At 52.5% G+C, this 19,060-nt stretch overlaps 1 protein-coding gene across 2 annotated transcripts in view; it reads right to left on the bottom strand.

Moving 5' to 3' along the window:
• UNC5B (unc-5 netrin receptor B) overlaps window positions 1–11,818 on the bottom strand; it is a 52,208-nt gene extending 40,390 nt beyond the window's left edge. For both annotated transcript variants that reach the window (XM_065843500.2, XM_065843501.2), the window contains exon 1: window positions 11,591–11,818. In XM_065843500.2, coding sequence (XP_065699572.1) covers window positions 11,591–11,672 — 82 coding nt within the window. In that variant the 5' untranslated portion in view covers window positions 11,673–11,818. The remainder of the gene's footprint in view (window positions 1–11,590) is intronic.
• Between the last annotated feature and the right edge of the window lie 7,242 nt (window positions 11,819–19,060).

The raw sequence follows: 19,060 nt of genomic DNA, 5'->3' as shown, positions 1-19,060 counted from the left end.
AGGTTTATTGTGGCACTTATCTAGGGACAAATGCCAGCCAGATCAAACCCTGCGGAGACCCTCAGGACCTGCAGAAGCCAACAGGAGGATGCTCTTCTCCCTCCCAATTTTTCCCCTTGATGCTGTTTTCAGAGAGGTCAGAGACTGCTGCTCCCCAAAAAGGTGAAAAACCAAAGCCGCAGAATACATTTGACCCAAAGATCTACCATAACCCAAACTCGTCCAGGCTTTAGATCTCACAGTTTACATAAACACCTTCTTAACTCTATTTTTTTTCCTTTCCATGTACTTTCAAAGCAAGCCCCCAAACTTGCCACATCCAACATGCCAAATTTCTTTCTTCATGCCAAATTGTGGATTTCTTCCAAAGGCCTTTCCCTCCCACCCCTCCCAGGTGACCCAACTGTGGGATGCTCTTGCTCTCCTCCTGCTTCCCCTTCAGCCACCCAACCACCATTAACGAGGGACCGTTTCCCTCTGAAACAATTATCTGCCAACAAGTGTCTTTTGCCATGACCTGAAGGCATCCTCCAGTGTTCTCCCACAAGGTTTCTCCCACCTTTCTTTCATCGTTCTTCATATAATTTGAGGTACCCCATCTCAGCTGAAACTACACGGTCCCATCATGAGCAGAACGAAACCTACTTTCCTATAGATGTGCTGCTCAAAATACTCACGCCCACGCGTGTTTGTGTTCCCCAATAGTAGGTGGCAAGCGTGTGACGCTGCTTGTTTTTAGCAGGATATTAATAGATCCCTCTCGCTGGCCAAGCAGCTCGCCTAGATAAAGAACTTTATTGCTAATTTTCTAATCAGGCAGGCGCTTAATTGCAAGACGTCTATGAGTCAAAGAGGGAGAGGGCTGCAGACAAACAAACAGAAAATAAAAAAATCTGGATTCTTTTTTTTTTAGGAAATCAAGCTAAAAGAAGAAATCTCCCCCAAGCAAGCAAGAAATAAATCACAAATAAGCCAGACAGCCAAAAGGTAAATCCATCAGGATTTTTAGTGTGTTAGGCACAGGAGCTCATTGCTCTTGGTGCGAGGAGATGCTGTGCCCTGCGGTTCCTTCTGGGGAGGGGCTGGAGCCCATGATGCTCCCGGGGGGCACGGCCATGCCTCCCTCCTCCCGCATCCCAGATACAGCGCGGTCCCCACAGGCTGCGAGCAGATGGTTACCAAGCTGACAGGTTGCAAACAGCTCCGTAGAGCCCACGGAGGAACCAGATATTGTCTCCATGCCTTTAGCTTTGGAAACAAAAGATGTCTCCCTGCCCAAGAAGTTTGTTGCAGGACGCTGCCATTTCCCTAATGTTTGGGTTTCTTTTTAAAAGCACTTCAGTCCAGCTCACACCACCTCGGGCTGAAGTCTATACAACTCTCTGGGCTGCCTGCACATAACTTTTTCCACACCAAGAAGGGAAAAACTGAGGTTTTTTTTCATCTGATTCTCCTCTCTGTAGCTGGAAGGAGAAGGTAAGGACGGCCGTGGTGCATGGCACAACATCAACCCAGCTTTTGGCACTCCCTTCCCTGCAAAAAGTTTCTTCCCTGGACTTCTTCCCTCAGACTTGCAAATGCCATGAACTCAGGGCAACCCAGAGAAGCTCCTTACCAGCATCCCTATTCTACAATGTTGTGAGCCCTGCCATTTATTTCTAGGAGCACCAAGGGCTTGGGAACAGCCCTGGATCCCAGCTCTAAGTCCTCGGGACAGCGGTGACACCACAGGGTGCCAGGCAGGGACCCCAATCACCTTCAGTAGGCCAAATGTGACACCCCACACACGCACCTACCAGGATGCACAGCGCAGTCAAACTGCGGGACTCTGGCTTCTTTGGCTTCAGCTCTGCAACTTGACCCTCGCCGAAACATATGGTTTGCATTCTCCCCCCGCATACTTTCCATAGACTCGCACACTTCCTTTCCCATGGGCACACAAACCCAAGAAGCCCTTTTCTCTTTTAAGCATCGCTCTCGAAGGGAAGGACACGGGCACACATGCAGAGATGGTCAACGGGCTGCGGGTGCCAGTGCTCGGAGGATGCTCCAAGGGCCGGCACTGGCTGCTGGTGGGATTAAACAGCAATTTCACCCCCTCTTTTCCCTTTCCTATATGAAAAGAGTCATCTGTCTTTTCCTGTTAGGCAGTTTTCATCTAATTTTCTGCTTCATCCAGCAGCCGGGCTCTTCCTTGCAAAGAGACAACCTTTTTTCAACTGATCCAGCGGGAAAAGGCGAGAGGGATCTTTATGCAGCATTATTTTGCCCTACTGACAATCGAGGCATCGCCCTCCCCAGCCCACATCATGGGATGAGGTTAAAGATTCATGAGGGCCCTGGTATTCGCTTCTTTTCGCTGGTGTCCTCAAAGCACCGCACTCCAGAGGAGCCTCGCAGAGCCTGGGAGAGCTGCAGGATGGACGGACAAATGGACAGATGCCCCTGGCCAAAACAGCACAGGCTGTGATAGAAACCAGAAGCCTGCCTTTGCAGAGCATGCCGAGCATTGCTGTACCCCACACCATCCTCCCGGCCGATAAACGCTGCGGCAAAACACCCAGAAGTCCTCCAAATTGATATATTTTCAGCAGCATGGGACCAGCGAGCCTGAAAGTTTCTTGGAGCTGAGCACAGCATGAATTTCTCTTAGCAGGTATTATAAAACCACACTTCAAAATAAATCTATTTTTGCCCCTGCGGCTTTTTAGGCTCAGCATTACTCAAGGTTTTAGCTGGACAGATGTGGTCCTGCAGTAACCTATGGCTTTCCCTACCCCACGTTCCCCAGCATCCTCCCCCATCGGTTGGGACCCCGTCTGCAAAGCTGGCGCGTGGGTTTTTCCATCCCCAGCAGGACCGGCCTCAACACGCCCCAGACTCTCGGGGTTTTTGTTGCGAACTACAAAGGAACCTGCCCAATTTGCCCCGGTTTGCATAACCAGTTTATCCCAAGCATTGGTGGTTTTTTTAAAAACAAAAAAACAAACAACACAACAAACGCACACTCAACTCTTGTTAGTCACCGTTCGGCTTAAAACAAAACCCAGCCCTCTTTGCAGCTTTTGGATCTCGCTTTTCCAGCTTTGGGCAGAGCTAACATATATAGAAAAAAAATATATATATACATAACAGGGTAGCTGAAGCACCCACGACCAGGGATAGGGATTAACCGCATGGCTATAACTCCTTCAATGAAAAGCTGGGATCTGTGGACTATGCCACCAGGGCATTTTAATGTGCAAAACCCCCACATTTTCACAGTTCTACAGCCCTTGGCATCCCACATGTTGGCTTCACCATGCTCTAGACCCTGGTCATCCGCGTGGCTCCATGACACATGGCCATGCAGCCAAATCCCCTTGTCCTGAGCCAAATCCCTTTGGTGCTGAGGCTGCGGCGTAGATGGAGGTGTTCGCCGGGCTCTGCACGGATGATGCACAGTGGGCATCACACATCCTCTGGGAAAACAGGCTGCCACAACTGAGCCGGGCATCTCCTCCGAAAGAGCGAGGGAGGACACGAGGAACCGCAGACCCGGGTGGAGATGGCCAAATTGCCACCCTCCTCTTCTTTCCAGCCCCGACAAGGAGCTCCTGGGCACTGGGAACACCTTAATTCCAGCCAAATGCTGATTTTCAGCAATACTTTACCCACTCTAATGAAGATGTTCTCTGGTCAGGTCCCAGCAAGTAGAAGAGACAGGACATTTAAGCCTCTCCAAGGTAGGCTGGAGAAGAAAACCCTTCAACGAGCCCAGTCTCCAGCGCAACAACCTAGACCACTGATTACTTTTAATTGCTGTCTAATGGGACTAAGGAGCCATGCTTTCATTTTAAGCATGTCTCTACATCTCACATCTGTCAAAGACGACAAAAAAAAAAATGTAAAACCTTCAAAATAATATTCCGGTGCAGGAACACCCATAGCACTGTGGAACCAGCCGTGCCAGGCAAGGAGGTGAAGGTCCCCACACCCCAGCAGCATCCACAGCCCGTTTGGGGTCATCGAGGGTGTGGGGAGGATGCTGGGACCCCCCCTGGGCAGTGGCCAGTGAAAACGGGGCCATGGCCCTGGGCCAGACCACAGCAGACAGCACAGCCACATTACAAGATCCACCCTTCTGACCAGCGCTAATTAGTAGCTTCGCTTGCAGGCCCTGCAAACCCTTCAGAGATACCCCTCCAGGTGAGGGTGGGGATGCTTGCTTGGCTCCATTCGGCTACACGGATGAAAAGCAAGCAGCAGACCACTTTTTTGGGGGGGGGTGTGTTTTAAATAGCAACCTCTTTCTGGCTGCTGGAAAACACCCTCCTTCTTCTGTTCTTCAAGCCAACCCAAACAGATAGAGCCCATAATGCATCTGGGTGATGGTGTAGGATGGCACAGTCTCCACAGGGGATAACAGGCACATGGAGATCAGCTCCCATTCCCCGACCATGCAAGTGGGGAGAGGAGCAGAGGGGCAAAGCCAATCAACTCCACTAATCCATCTCCACTAAACCCTCAGAAGCCCTGTTCCTCCACCCCAGTTGCTTTCAGCCCTCCAACTTGTGGTCACCGTCATCAGAAGGAAGAGCTACAGCTTCCCATGTGAGCCCACCAGAAAACTGGGTGGTCAATGAAGCATGGTCTTCTGCTGAGGACCTTCTTGGTGCCTCCAAGCACTGCTGGGTGGATGTGCCCACGCATGCCACTGGTCATGAATAAGCCCCAAAAACCTCGCAGCCTAGAAAGTATCAAGGCCATCTGCTGACAGCACCACCGCATCCCAGGCATGTCCCTCCTCCTATTTAAATCCATGCCGAGGAGTTTCTGGGCTCTCTAACCTTCTGCCTAAGGAAAACTCCCACGCTATACAATGCAACACAACCCTTTTAATAGCCTCCCGCCTCCACGAGCCACCCAGGGTTTGTTTTACAGCACCTTGTCCCTAATTTCCAGGCCAGCAGTGGCTCCCGGGGAGGAGAGTCACTCTGCAAAAGGGAAGACACACAGCAAGGGTAGGATGAAGTCTAGATGGAGAAAAAACTCACTCTAATCTCACCTCCTTGCCCAGAGTGAGCTTCCCCCTTGCTGGAGTCCCACCATTCAACAACACCATGTCCACCTCCACACACCTTCAATACCCAGGGGTGAGAAGCATCCCTGTGCCTTACGGGAGTGTTCCCCACACTCCAACCCTCTCACACACATTTTACCTGCACCCAACAGCCACTCATTCAGTACAGCAAGGTGTGCTAAGCCCGTCCATAGAGAAAGTCAAAGCATTCAAAACAATCCCGTACCCGTGTGCAGCAACATCAGTACCAAGAGCATTTCTCCACCTCTACAGAAGTCTGGGGGAGTTTTGGGGGGCTGTTTCCCCACTGCCTCTCTAGCATGCCATGATACCCAGTAGAGGATGCTGCCTGTGGCATCGCTCCCACAGAGCCCCAAAGTTCACCTGGCCATCTGCCCTCAGAGGTCCTCATCTCTCCTCCTGCGGCGGCCTCCACTTCACAGAAAGGGAGATGGATCTAATATGCATTAAACGTCTCAAAATGAGATTTTCCATGCTTTTTCAAAGGGAAACAATCCCTCAGCTTTCACACTCGGTGCAGGCTTGTGAAGGAGGGGAGCTGGGGGGCAGGAAAGGTTCCTCATGGGACCACTACAGAAACCACACCAGTGGGACCCCCCAGAAGCATGAGAGATGCCACAATCCAACTCGCAGCCCTGGGTATTCAGGCAGGGAAGGGATTGCTCGTGCTGCAAACAAGCCTCTTCCCTCCTCCTGGCTTTTACGGGAATAAAAGGGGTAGAGAAGCGAGGGCAGCTATGCTATATGTTTGTCTGTATACGTGTATTATAGGCTGCTGCTGATCAGACTTATGGGGCAAAGAGATGGAGGTGGACAAGGAGACCCCCAGAGATGCTCTTGCAAACTTACACAGGTCTTCTTCCCTACCTGAGGGGACTGGGAATGCAATGGGATGCACGTCCTGAGAAATATTTCACCCACACAAATCCAGCTGCAGGAGGAAGCCTCATCTCATGGTCACAGCCCAGTCTGGGGACTCCTGTGCCATCGCCACTCCTGCCATCCCCATGCATGTGTCCCAGATGGCTCCACAGCCACCCCCAGGGCTTGGGACCTCATAATTCCTCCTCCTCATAGCAAAGAGAGAGGTCAGCAACATATTAGCTGGAAAGGGGATATTTCCCACCACTTACACAAGCGTTTGCTCACCGATCCCCTCCGGAGAAGGGCTGAAGCAGGAGGAGGGAAGGAACAGTGGCCTCCACAGATGCTGCAAAGCAGGACAAGGGACCTGGCAGAGCCCAGACCTCCGGGCTGAGGAAAGACGGGAGGCAGAGTCCACACCAAAGACAAACCCACTTTCTTTAAGACACCCGCCTGCTGTGGAGCAGTGTGCAGGCATGCGGATCGCTCTGCTTGTATGAGTTCTCCTTTGCCCACCCAAATTTCTCAATGGAGCCCAACACCGAGAAACACAGGGAGCTGAACTTGTCACCACGGTCTTTTCACCAAGGTACACCCCCAACCACCAAGACTTTGGGGTAAGGCTTGCAGCTTTTGTAGCCCCCCAAGTTACACCAGGTAGCAGCACCTGGACTCCCAGTTTGTGGATGAGGACAAGGACCCACCACCCTGGGCATTTCGCTATGAACCTAACCCTGACATAACACCCCGATGGGGCTGGGGGGGCTGGCTGCAATGGGGAGTAGTCCCCCCAAAAGCTGAGTCGAGCCAGCAGGTCTGGGAGAAGCCACTAAAGGAGCAGAGGAGAGCCGAGCGGGGTTGTGCAGGGCTGCAGCGGGGAGGGACTCACAGGAGATGAAAGGCAGCGTGCAGGACACGCTGGAGCAAGCCCCGTGCTAAATAATTCCTGCTTCCCTTCCGTCGTTTTCCCTTCCCAGCCTGGCTCCCGTTTGATCTTGGGGTTTGCTCTGCCTCCAAAAAGCTCGTGCAACCCAGAGGTGCCTTGCTATGACCCACCAAACCACCCCAACCCCATTAAAATAAAATAAAATATATATATAAATGTGTGTGTATATATATATCAGAGCCTACAAGAAAAAGCAAATAGCAAAAGGGAAAAAAAAAAAAAAGGCCCTAAAAATCCAAGCTCAGCAAACATGTGGCTGCTCCCAGCCCAGCCAGGCGGTTTTGGGGAGGAGAGGGGCTGGGGAACAGGGAGGAGGAGACGGCAGCTCTTCCCCTCCACCAAGGAGCAGGTCTGGGGTTGCCAGCCCAGCGCATTCCTGTGCCGTGAGTCAGGCCTCCGAAAAACCAGGAGGGTTCAAAAATAATATTCCGCGCAGTCGGGATGCTTTGCTTGCCTCCCGGCTCCCCAGCCTCCCCCGTGCAGCAGCCCCTGGTTTCAGCATTGCTCCCCAACGGGAACAAAACTGATTTAAACCAAAGCCCAGGGAGGACCCTCAAGAACAACATCCCCCTGGGATCCCAGTGTGAAGCTAAAAGGGAACCCACTCTCCAAAACTGCCTCAGCAGTAAAAATCCAAGTGTCGGCCAAGCCCGCGGGGACAGCAAGAGGGAGGATTTGGGGAGGGTGCTGCATCCAGCCAGGGGCATCCAGGCTCCCACCAAGAGAAGTCCCTGGGAGGGTAGGTGTGAAACTAGACCTCAGAGCGGCTTCAGGGGGCTTTCTGCCTCTCCCAACCCAAAGCTCTGCATTTCCCAACTCCATTGCAGATCATAGAGGATTTTTTATTTAACTTTTTTCCTCCCTTCTCCAGTGCTCCAGCCTGACGTAAGGAGTTCAAAAGCTACCGGTTCGCCCCTCCTGGGGCACGGCAATGACTCTGGTTTGGGGGGAAGCACCGCTACAACGTCTCCTTTAGGTCCTGAGCTCTGGCAGAGCCAGGGGAGGATTGCCCAAGCTCCCTTCAGCCCAGGATGAACAGGAGGAAGGAGTCTTCGTGCCACCAGACATGGACCCCCCTGCCTCATAGCATCCAAAGGGCCAGGGCTGTGTCAGCCCAGTGCCACCATGCTCTGACTCACGAGCAGCGGTGGTTTGCACAATACAACTGATTACAGCAAAATGACAGCTTTGCTTATTAAGTAAAACCAAAAAATCAGAGGCAACGGGCCTTAAAATGCCACAGCAAGGCTAATGGCAGCCAGCAAAGGGCTTGGGCATCCCCTGGACCCAGCTTATCTCCTTGCTTCCCAAGTGATGGCTGGAGGGAGCAGAGGGAATGGGTCGGTGATTTATACACCCCCTCCCTCCCTCCTTTGCTCCAGCAAATGTTTTCGCTCACATTAGCATCGCTGAAGCCAGGGGGATATAAGTGAATAGGAAACAGCAGGAACCTGTGGCTTTATGGCACTGACATCTGCTGTAATGAACCCCTCGCAGACTCCATCCGGCCCCTTCCATCCTCAGCTCGCAGCCTCCCCGGCACCGAGCTGAGCCTGGCTTCTTCCCAGCAAAGCTCAGCTTCTGCCCAGCAAAACCCAGCTCACAAACTCTCCCGATAACCTACGCGGCTGGCAGGCTGGTCCCACCGGCCCCAAACGTGCTGGGGAGGAGGAAGCCCCAGGGCTGAGGACTTGAAAGCGCTGCTGCTAGAAATGAAAGCAAAACCAAGCTCCTTGCATCATCTTGGCTTGCTCAACTGACCCAAAAATACAGATATATACATATATATATATATAGAGATATATATATATATTAATTGTTGTATGGCTAGGACAGAGATGGAAAGGGAGCCAGCATGCACAGCACCAGAAGAACTTTACACAGGAGGGGAGATAAGGGACACAACTGGACTCTCCAAGCTGCTTATTAGGTCAGCAGTGGTGCACTCCTGATTTCTTAAACGGGGAAAATGCAATCTAGATTTCTCCCCTATCTCACAACTATCACTTCCAAGAGATTCTGCCTTCTATAAAGCAGTATTTTTCCATTTCTCTCCTTTTTTTCTTGTTTTATTATTTCATTCTGCCACTATCATGCACAGAGAGCACCCACTTCTAAAGAGAGAGAGGGCTCCATAACCAAGAAACTAAAGGAGCGGGAGACAAAAAGCCAGAGGAGATCCTTCCACACACCACGAGCGAGCCCCCACCTCCCGCAAGGGCTTTGGTGATGAGCAACAGGTTCTGGAGCATCTCTCCCCCCGCATCTGCTCGCGAGGACAGCAGCAGGCAGGCAGAACCATGTGGGGACACCGCTGGGGGACAGCAGTGCCAATATCCCCTCCATCCATCCCTCCCCAGGTGTTTTCCTGACCATGGAAGGACAGCCCTTCACCAGGATGGCAGCACCATGCTGTCTACAAACACCCTTGCCAGCTCAGCTCCCCCCCGTCCAGCATCACCCTCTGGTTTTCACAACCTCCACGCAGCCACTCTCGCAGGGAAAAGCCCTCAAACAAGCTCAGAACCCTCGCACCAAGTTATTTTCCTCCTGACAGCAGCACAGGCAAAGAACGAAGCACAGCGAGCAGCTTGGCAGGCAAAGCGGGGGGGACACAGCGGGATCTGGGGCTCCCCCAGCAGCAGTCCTGGGGATGAGTGGGCCAAGCGTTCCCGGGTTTCCAACTCAAATCCAAACCAACACTTCTCCCCTTCAACGCTGCAAAACCCAACACAAACAATAAGTACATTCTTTATTATTAATAGAGAAAATTGTTTTCTGGGTGATGTCTCTCACTCCCTCCTTAAAACCAGGTAAAGATGGGGAAGGGAGTGGATTATCGCCAGGACTAAGCACCCATCTCAGCTCCCTCCTCCACATCAGCACATTTAATCTCTGCACAACGCTCCTGGAGAAACACTAATTACAGCTCTAAAGCTAAAAACTTCATACGTGCTAACATATATGCCAGACTAACCGTGTGGCTTTAGAGAGCTCCCTAGACTCAAACTGATCCAGCTTGGTCAGGTTTTAACTTGTTTTTTGGATTATTTTTTTGTCTTCTTCATTCCCTTCCTCCTGCCCAGTTTTATTTCAACCCCTGCATGAACACGAAGCATGCCAAAATAAAGAGCACTGCACAGGACACAGCCAACCATGGGGCAGGGGCGGTTGTGGTCCACCAACCCAGCCGACATCCCCCCATGTCCCCCCAGCATCCCCAGGCTGCTTGGCCACAGCTAAACCCTGACCCACGGCAGCCTCGCTAATCCAGGCTTGTCAAGCCCCTGCCATCCACAGCATCCCATGCCATGCAGAGTCCCCGATCCCCTTACACTGCTTGCCAGCTCTCAAAGCTCTCCTTTTCCAGCAAGAAGAGAGTTTCTTCTGGCTGGAGGATGCTGCTGGAGCAACGTCCAGGCCACCGAATAAGTCAATAGTGCCATTTCTGTTTTCCATTTGCCAAAATACACTAAGATCTCTGTGTGGCAGAGGCAGAAAAAAATATTAATCTAATTAAATTCCCTCCCCAAAGTTCCTCGTCACCTTAATTACGCTTCAGAAGAGAAGGCTTGGTTCATTTTCCTAGAAAATCAGCTTGTCAGGAGATGCTTTTAACTACTAAGAAGCCCAATCTGTGCTGTGCGAAGCTTTGAAACACGTCGTCAAACCCTCGCCAGAAGCTGCGGGAAGGGAGCAATGGGCTCTCCAACTGAGTTCCCACAGGGATGATGACCTTGCCCATCACCGGAGCCCCGATGGTTACTGGTTATGGTCTCTTCCAAAGCTCTAAAAGCTATCAAACTTTATAGGTCTCCACTTCTGAGCTCTATATTGGAGAACATCTTTTTATACCTGGAGGATAAACACCAGCACCTCTGCTTTGCCACCGCCGGAGGATGACAAAGGACAAAGTCCTGAGATGCAGAGGATGTTCCTGAGTTGTGCGTGTAGGGGAGGAAATATAGTGAAAAGGCTGAATTTGATCACGGCAGTCCTGACGAGAGAGGACAGCAGGAGAGACGCGCCTCTGTTTATTGTCTGTGGCAGGGATTACCAACGGAAGGGCTGGATTTAAATGCATCTCAATCACAAGATTGGGTTGCGCACAGGAAACTTTGAAGAGCCATAGGAAAAGACCACTTAGCTGCCCGGCCATCAATAGCTCGGTTTATTAAAAACAAACAACCAAACAACGAAAAAGCAGATAAACCCCGCAAAAATATCCAGGCTGAATAATTACTGATTTGACCCGCTGGGGAAAATCACAGCCGGCGCCGCTACAAACAGGGTTGGGTTTGTTTTGCTTTTTTTTTTCCCAAGGAATGAATAAATAAATAAATATATAGAGAGATATTTATAAAATAGAAGGAAGCGGCGGGGCCGGCGGGGAGCGGCGCTGCCAGCCCGTATCCCCCGGAGCATCCCCTGGAGCATCCCCCGGAGCATCACCCGGCCCCGAGCGGCTCAGCTCCCCCCGCCTAAACCTGCGCTCCCCTACGCACCTCTTAACCTTCATATTAAAGAAGAAAGAAACTGTAAGAAACACCACTAGGTTGGGAGGCAAACTGCCCCTAAAAAAGGAAGTAAACCGCAGTGAACTTTTTTTTTTGGAGGGAGATGCTGTCCACCGACTCCCCCCCACCCATACACACACCCCGAAAAACTTCATCCCCCCTGCCCGGCCGCCCCCTTACCTGCGGCGGCCAGCGCCCGGAGGAGCAGGAGGATGAGGAGGACGAGGAAGGCGGCGGGGCGGCGGGGCCCGGGCGGCGGCATGGCGGCGGGGCCGGGAGCGCAGCGGAGCCGAGCTGCCTGCCCGCCCGCCCGCCTCGCCACACTGCCGGGCTGCCCGGCGCCGAGCGGGGCGGGACCCGGCGGGGCGGGCCGGGGGAGGCACCTCCCCGCCTCTGCCGTGAGCTGCTCCCGGGCTCAGCCGCCCCCTCCCCAAACAGCAGTAGCATCAGCATCATCCCCTCCTACCGCCGCACCCCGGGGGATAAAGCCGAGGCGGGAGAGGGGCTGCGGGGTCGAAAAGCCGCGGTGGTTAAATAGCGACCGGGGGAGCTTGTGCAGTGCGGACGTGCGGGCACAAGGGGGACCCCGCAACGCGCTCGGCGCTGGGATCCCCCCCCGACCCCTCCGCAGCGGGCCCGTTCTCTGCTACCCCCCGCCCCGCTTTCGGGAGGAAAACACGCCGGCAAACAAAAATCATCTAACGCGCAAAGCGACGTGTCCTTTTGCGGCTAAAGACGTTCATGCTGCACGAACGCGTAATGGACTTTTACACCCGCCTTCCCAAGAACGGGCAGTGAAACCCAGGCTGCAAAACGTACCCACAGAAGCGTAAAAAGCCCAGACGCGCACACAAAAAAAACCTAGAGATTACACACTGGGGGGAGGTATCCTGTGACTGCTCCTCAATATCTGTACAACTCCCTTCTTGCAAAGAATTGAAAGCAGACTTACAAGTACAATCACAGAATGTCAGGGATTGGAAGGGACCTGGAAAGCTCATCCAGTCCGATCCCCCCGCCAGAGCAGGAACACCCAGATGAGGTTACACAGGAAGGTGTCCAGGTGGGTTTGAATGTCTGCAGAGAAGGAGACGCCACAACCCCCCTGGGCAGCCTGGTCCAGTGTTCTCTCACCCTCGCTGAAAAGTTTCTTCTCATATTTAACCAGAACCTCCTGTGATCCAGTTTGTATCCAGGTTTGCAGACTTGGAGTGCTGAGGCTGCAGGTTTTCTCCACGTGAAAGTCAGTCCCCAAGCTGGGTTTAAGCCCCGCTCTGGCTGAGCTCAGCAGTGCCCAGGAGAAGAGGCAACCCCAAATTCAGCAAAGCTGCATACAATAGAGCAGAGCTGCTCCCCATACAGGGCCATAAAGTGCTGGGAGACAGCAAGAACCCCTCTTTTCCACTGAAGGAGAAATGGTTAAACTAGCATGGGAACTGCTAACTATTGTTAATTGTTGGCAGCTGCTGGCTCCTCCGGGGTGGGGCAGTGGGGGCAAAGTGGAAACCTGGATGGGATGGCTTCTGCTGGTGAATTGGGGTGTCACACGCAGACCATGGGGATGCAGAAACACCAGGGGTGGCCTTCGCACTCGCGATGGGCTTTTGGGGGCATTACCCCAAAGTAAAAATCCATATCTGGAAATCTTTCAGAGCTGTCCTGAGCTCTCTGTGCTGACCGGTTGCCTTCTCCCACCTTGCTGCCCCTCAGCCAGCCCCACAGGTAACCAGGCCAGACCCCAAAACAGGGGGTACCTGCGCCACACGGCTCAGGCGACCAGAGATCCAGCTGCCTCCAGTGCTACATCCAGCATCCCACACCCAGCTGCACTTCAGCCTGTATTTACAGAGCAGTGGGATGTGCCGGGAAAGGCCTGAGAACCGAAAAAAACCCTGATTTCCACTTGCTGTGGAGGGGCTGAAGCTGTAAAGGAAAAGAGCCTGGGCAGGAAGCAAAGGGGAGAGACACACCTGATGCAACCCCAGGAGTGCTGGTGTTGAAGAGGGGCCGGGGTGAGGGCTCTGGGAACATAAATGAGAAACAAAGGCTATTTTCCAGCTGGATCAGGCCACATGTGCAGCGCACTGCAACGTGGGACAAGGGCACATCAGCACTTGGCTCTGGCCCCACGTGTAGCCCCAAATCCTGGGCATTTGCACCAGAGCTCAGTGACCGTTTGTGCAAGAGAGGGCTCTGTGCCTGGGCAGCTGTTTATTCTTTAATTAAATAACACTTGAGCATGTGTGTAAAGCACTTCGAGAGGCTTGAAGAGTGGCTTGGTACCTGTGCAGGTCTTGGTATTAATGGGTGGAGGAGCCGGCAGGCGTTCTAAATGCCCCTGCTTTTGGAAGCAGAGTACACCTTTTGTACAGGGATTTTCTTTTGGTAGAAATGAGTGAGAACGTGTGGGTTAAATCGGGTGGCATTTAAGTCATTGTCTGGTATTCAAAATACGAATTAAAGCAATGCAAATTAATGGTTAGCCCTACCACTGTTTCGCAATTCTAGAAAAATACGACATGACAAACTATCATTAAGGCTAAAGGGCTGTTTTTCCTCCCAGGTGTTTACGTATTACCCCTCGTTTTCCTCTAATGGCCTTGCTGTGTGCACAGGTCAGTCAAATCCCCAGTGCTGATTGAGAGGTGTGACGAGTTGCACGGGACTCAGCTGCAGCAGGACTGGTAGGACTTGTCCCTTGTCACCAGCCCCAGAGGGACAGTGGGTGCCAGATGAAGCCAAGGGGAAGCAGACAGCACACAGGAAAGTGGGACAGTACCCTGCATCAGATTTTTGGCATTCAGGGATTCAGGAGGACCAGAAGTCCGCATCCTACCCGTGACACATGTGGCATCTGCACAGGAACCCTCCAGCCTCTCTGGTGCGTGCCTCAAGTTGGGCATTTGCGTCTCTAGCATAGCCAGGAGTGGAGTGCATTAAAGCGTTAAAAAAAGATGGCAACCAGATAAATAATAAACAGAGAAAACTCCCAAAGCATCATCAGGAGGTGAGACAATGACTGACTCAGACTTAGAGGTCACAATGCCCCTCAGCCACGATGGCATTGGCACAGGGAGGGGGGGTGGGCAGCTCTTCCCACCCAACTTTCGAAGGCTTCTTTATTTCTTAGGTGGGCTGAGACATCCTCTAAGAGTGCCATTTTCTTTCAGAGGGTGACCACGCTCCTCACTGAACATCTCAGCTATCTGGGATAAGGCTTGACACCAAGATGTGAACAACTTTATGATATTAAAAATTTTCTATTTGGGGGAAAAAAGGATGATTATTTATTTATTTGTTTTAAAGAGCATTTTATTTAAAGCCCCCACAGGTTGGCTGGAAAGGCTGCAGGCAGCTAAACGCAGCAGATAGCTGGAGGTGCTTATCTATTTGGAGGGTCACAGGTCTTCAAGACAATTTGCCTAGCATTATCCATAACGATGCTATGGGGCTAAACAGTCCTGCCAGCTTCATTAGGAAGGAGAGAGCATCTGAAGACACGCACACCGGGGAAGAAGAGGGGATACACAGCAAAACTACAGGAAACATGAGGTCAAAAAAGCCATGGCTGTACAGTTTTATTTTGCCAGGGCTGCTGCAGCCTCAATGCCCTGACATCCTCTCCCCACCGCAGCAACAGGGGCCAATTGCTGGTTTCCAGCTTGGGGAGACCAGCGTCTGCTACCGCAGGAGGCTCAGCCAGCCCCTGCCACATCCCCTCTCGCTCCCCAAATAGCCATTTCCCTCCTCCGGGAACCCAGCCCAGTGCTGTCCCTCTGCTCTTTTCAAAAGGGGATTTTTCTAGAGAGTTGCTTGTTACCCAGAGAGCCCCAGCATGAAGTAAACACTGAGTCTAGCAGTGTTCTTTTTAATTTCTTTTCTTCCTCTGCTGCTGACAGTTTCCTCGCCAGCATGCCTTTGGTGCACTGAAGGAGGCTGCGGAAATCACAGCTGATGGACCTGCCGCAAAGATGCTGTTTACCTCTGCAGAGAAGTCCCAGCCTCTGTCTGTGAAGGATAGGGAATCTGCATCTCTCTGTAACCCAGCAGAAAAGAAGTGGTGGAGGAGGACAGAATCACAGAACCACAGAATCGACTGGGTTGGAAAAGAGTTCAGAGATCATCCAGTCCAACCCTTGGTCCAACTCCAGTCCATTGACCAGATCATGGCACTAAGTGCCATGTCCAATCTCAGTTTAAAAACCTCCAGGGCCGGTGAGTCCAGCACCTCCCTGGGCAGCCATTCCAATGCCTGACCACTCTCTCTGCAAAGAATTGCTTTCTAATATCCAGCCTAAATTTCCCCTGGCAGAGTTTAAGACAGGGCAGGTTTTCCTGCAGAACAGGTGGACTGGGGTATTTTTCTGGGTCAGCAGTTGCCAGTGGGCACGTGGATGGAGCCAGCCTGTCCTCTTGGTTTGGCTCCAACCAGCCTCTCTGCTCGTTCTGCTCCGTGAGCAGCTCTGTGGGGATGCTCAGAGGCAGCAATGTCCTGGATGCTTGATGCACCATCAAACCCTCAACGGAGGGCTTTCTCAGAAATGCCCGTCAGCAACTCCCGTGCTTTCTGAGGGTGAAACGCCCAGCACTGACCCTTCCTTCCCCTGCTCCATGGGCTTCCCCCCCTCATGCTGGGACCTGCAGTCCATGGGTTACTCCCACTTTGACTGTCCTCCTGCCCCTCACCTCTGTTTCCATGCCGCACATCCCACGCTCGGGCTGGCAGGGGCTCCTGAAGGAACTGAGTAATGTGCAGGAGAAGACATCATCTTCACGGAAGCCAAGGATGGAGAAGACCCGCTGGATGAGGAAGATGTGATACATGCCCAGCATCTGCTTAGAGGGAGACATGCCTGTTGGGGAGATGACAGGGCAGAAGGTCTCTGAGATGAAGATCAAGACTGTGAAGCACCAGATACATGTCCCCAAATCCCCAGGGACACCTGGTGTGACGGCCTTGACCAGACATGGGGCACAAGGAGGGATCTCTGAGCCTCTGCCCCACTTCCCTCCTAAACCATGTTTGTGAGGGAGAGATGGAGAAAAGCAGAGGCAGAATCTCTGTGGAGGGAGGATGTTTGTGGTTCAGCGGCTCCCAAGTCCTTTCTGCTTTGCAGAGCTTTACAAGTGACACTGGCGTGTGATTCGATTAGGGAAAGTGCTTCACTTTCTACCGACTCCAGAGCCTCCTCGGATTCAGCTTGAGATGTCATGGAAATCCCGCTCAGTGCGGGGTGGGGAAAGGCTGACACGAACAGCCCCTTCTCCCCGTCCCCCCCAGACCATCATTCCACCTCTCTTTTCCTCCACCCTTGTCCCACAGGGCCAGGAAAGCCTGGTTAGGAAGTATTTAATTCCCAAGGTGACCATAACCCATGTTATGAACCCTTCACCTCGTGAGGGGCTGCTCATCTAGGGAAATGTCCACACATGGACCCAACGGGCAGGAGCAAGTGCTCAAAACACCTGAAGATGCTTTGGGGCTTTTCCCCAAGGCCACAGTTTGTTCCACAGGGAGTCTGTTGGCACCTGGACCAGGCTCAGCAGTGTCTTCTGAGCATCCCCCCAGCACCTATGAAAGGAGATAAACACAGTCATGAAGCAAAGCAGAGACCTTTCCTGCTCCATCCTCCATGTGATGCCAGTCCGGGGTTGGCAGGGGAGTGGGAAATTGCCAGGAGGGATGAATGAGGGGGAGGCGAAAGAAAAGCTGCGGCAGGTTGGTATAAAAGCCCCAGCACCATGGAGCAGGTGCAGAGGCAGCGATAATTCCCCGTTTTTTTGCAACAGAAGAACTAGGAGTGTCCAAATTGAGTTATCGGGCAGCAGATTTAAGGGCAAACAAAAGACAGCGCTTTCTCTACGCCACCCATGATTCAATTATGGAACTCATTGCCACAGGATGCTATGGAGACCTACAGCCTAAACGGGCCCCAGAAAGCATTTAGGCCAACTCAAGGGGCACACAGGTCCGTCAAGCTCTGTTAAACATGATGGAGCGGCCACCTCAAGGAGTCCTTAAGCCAGGGACCACACGTCAGACAAGGGGCTCAGCAGACCTGCTATCCCCTGCCAGGGATGCTGGACCAGCACAAGATAAACAGATCAATAGTGTGTCTTATCACCTAAATAAGCTGTTCCCCAAATCCTTCCAAGGGCAAGGGGAAGGTTATTTGGCCTCAGAAGCACCCAGGATCCGCAGAGAAGGACATGGGGGAACACCAGGGTTTACATCCATGTCCCAGCGCTCCCCAGGAAGAGTCCTCACCCATCATGTAGGAAAGATGAGTGGAGCTGGTGGAGCATGGCCATGGTCCTCAGACAGATATTGTCCGGCTGGTTTCCTGCATCTGCAGACACTGTGGTGTTTGAAAGGCAACCTTGCATTTACAGAATGGGTTCACTTGCTTCATCTTCCATCTCCAGCACAAATATTACGCAGCTGACTGCATACTGAAAAGACCTAAGCTCAGTTTTCCCTCTTCTGCAAGCAAAAGCAATGAGTGGTGCTATGGAGGGTAAAGCAGCTGATTTGCAGCTGGGGGCTGACATGCTGCTTTAGGTGAGCATCCCTATACCTATTTCTTTAAGGAACCTTTTGCAGACCAGTGTTATCCCAAATGCCAGCAAGAGTGTAAACCCAACAAGAGTGCAAGCACAAAAACCTGTGGGATTGGGGTGAACCCTCCCCAAAACTCCTCCGGGATCCCTTGGCAGGGATTTCTGCCTGCAGGTGCCCTCCCGGCCAACTCTGTGAGCAGCGCCGGCAGAGCCCTGCTGTTCCCACAGCTTCGGGCAGGGATGTTCTTGCTAAATAGGAGAGAAAAAACATCCCCTTCTCCCCGCAAAGACCCCCCATGCCAGCTCTGCCTTGCCATCAATACGGCTCCGGCTCCTCGTTCTCCATTCAGCATGTCAGCTCAATTATTTATCGTCCAGCAGGTGCAATAACTATCCATAATTCACGAGCAATAATGTTCTACAAGTTCAAGTTGGCAATTTGGCTCCCTGGGCCATGTGCCGCCTTCCTGGGCCTGCCTTGTGCCACATCCAAGGTCTCATTTCTTCACGCCAAAAGGGACGAAGGCAGCAGCCACCTCCGGGCTGATATGGCCGTGATGGGCATCCTAAAAGCGGCAGCTTTTGGAGCTGCATCTGTCTGTCCCTGCTCTTCAGGTTTCCAAGGGCTTGTCTCAAAATTCTGAAGTCTTGGTTTTTGGTCTGGAAGGCTGATAAAACACACAGGCTGTGGGGCTCTGTAGAGCAATAGATGGAGCAAGACAAGGTGCATCCCCAGTGCAGAGACCTGGCAGGTCATTGCAGCAGTACCTGGTGTTCCTCAGTGACCCCTCTGGCCATCCTGTTGGCGCAGGAACCCTGTGCACCAGAGCAAGACATACAGCAGCATCTTAGCATCCAAGGCTGATAAAAGCCTCAAAACCCCGAGATCCGCATGCTGATTTGGGGTTGGGAGGTGGCAGAAAGGGCTGGGAGAGGTTGTAGCGATGGGTCGGCCCCCCAGGAGCCAACACAGGAGCATCACACCAGCCTCTGAGGTGCAGGGAAGTGAAGCAGCTTGAGGGAGAAGTCTGGAACGTGAGCCAGTGCATTCTCAGATTAGAAAAACACCTTATTGCTCCGCAAACTCTG

This window comes from Patagioenas fasciata, chromosome 8 (genome assembly GCF_037038585.1).
Source record: "Patagioenas fasciata isolate bPatFas1 chromosome 8, bPatFas1.hap1, whole genome shotgun sequence".
In the NCBI taxonomy this organism is placed as follows: Eukaryota; Metazoa; Chordata; class Aves; order Columbiformes; family Columbidae; genus Patagioenas; species Patagioenas fasciata.
The sequence above is the reverse complement of the archived record's forward strand: the minus strand, read 5'-3'. Positions and strand labels throughout refer to the sequence as shown.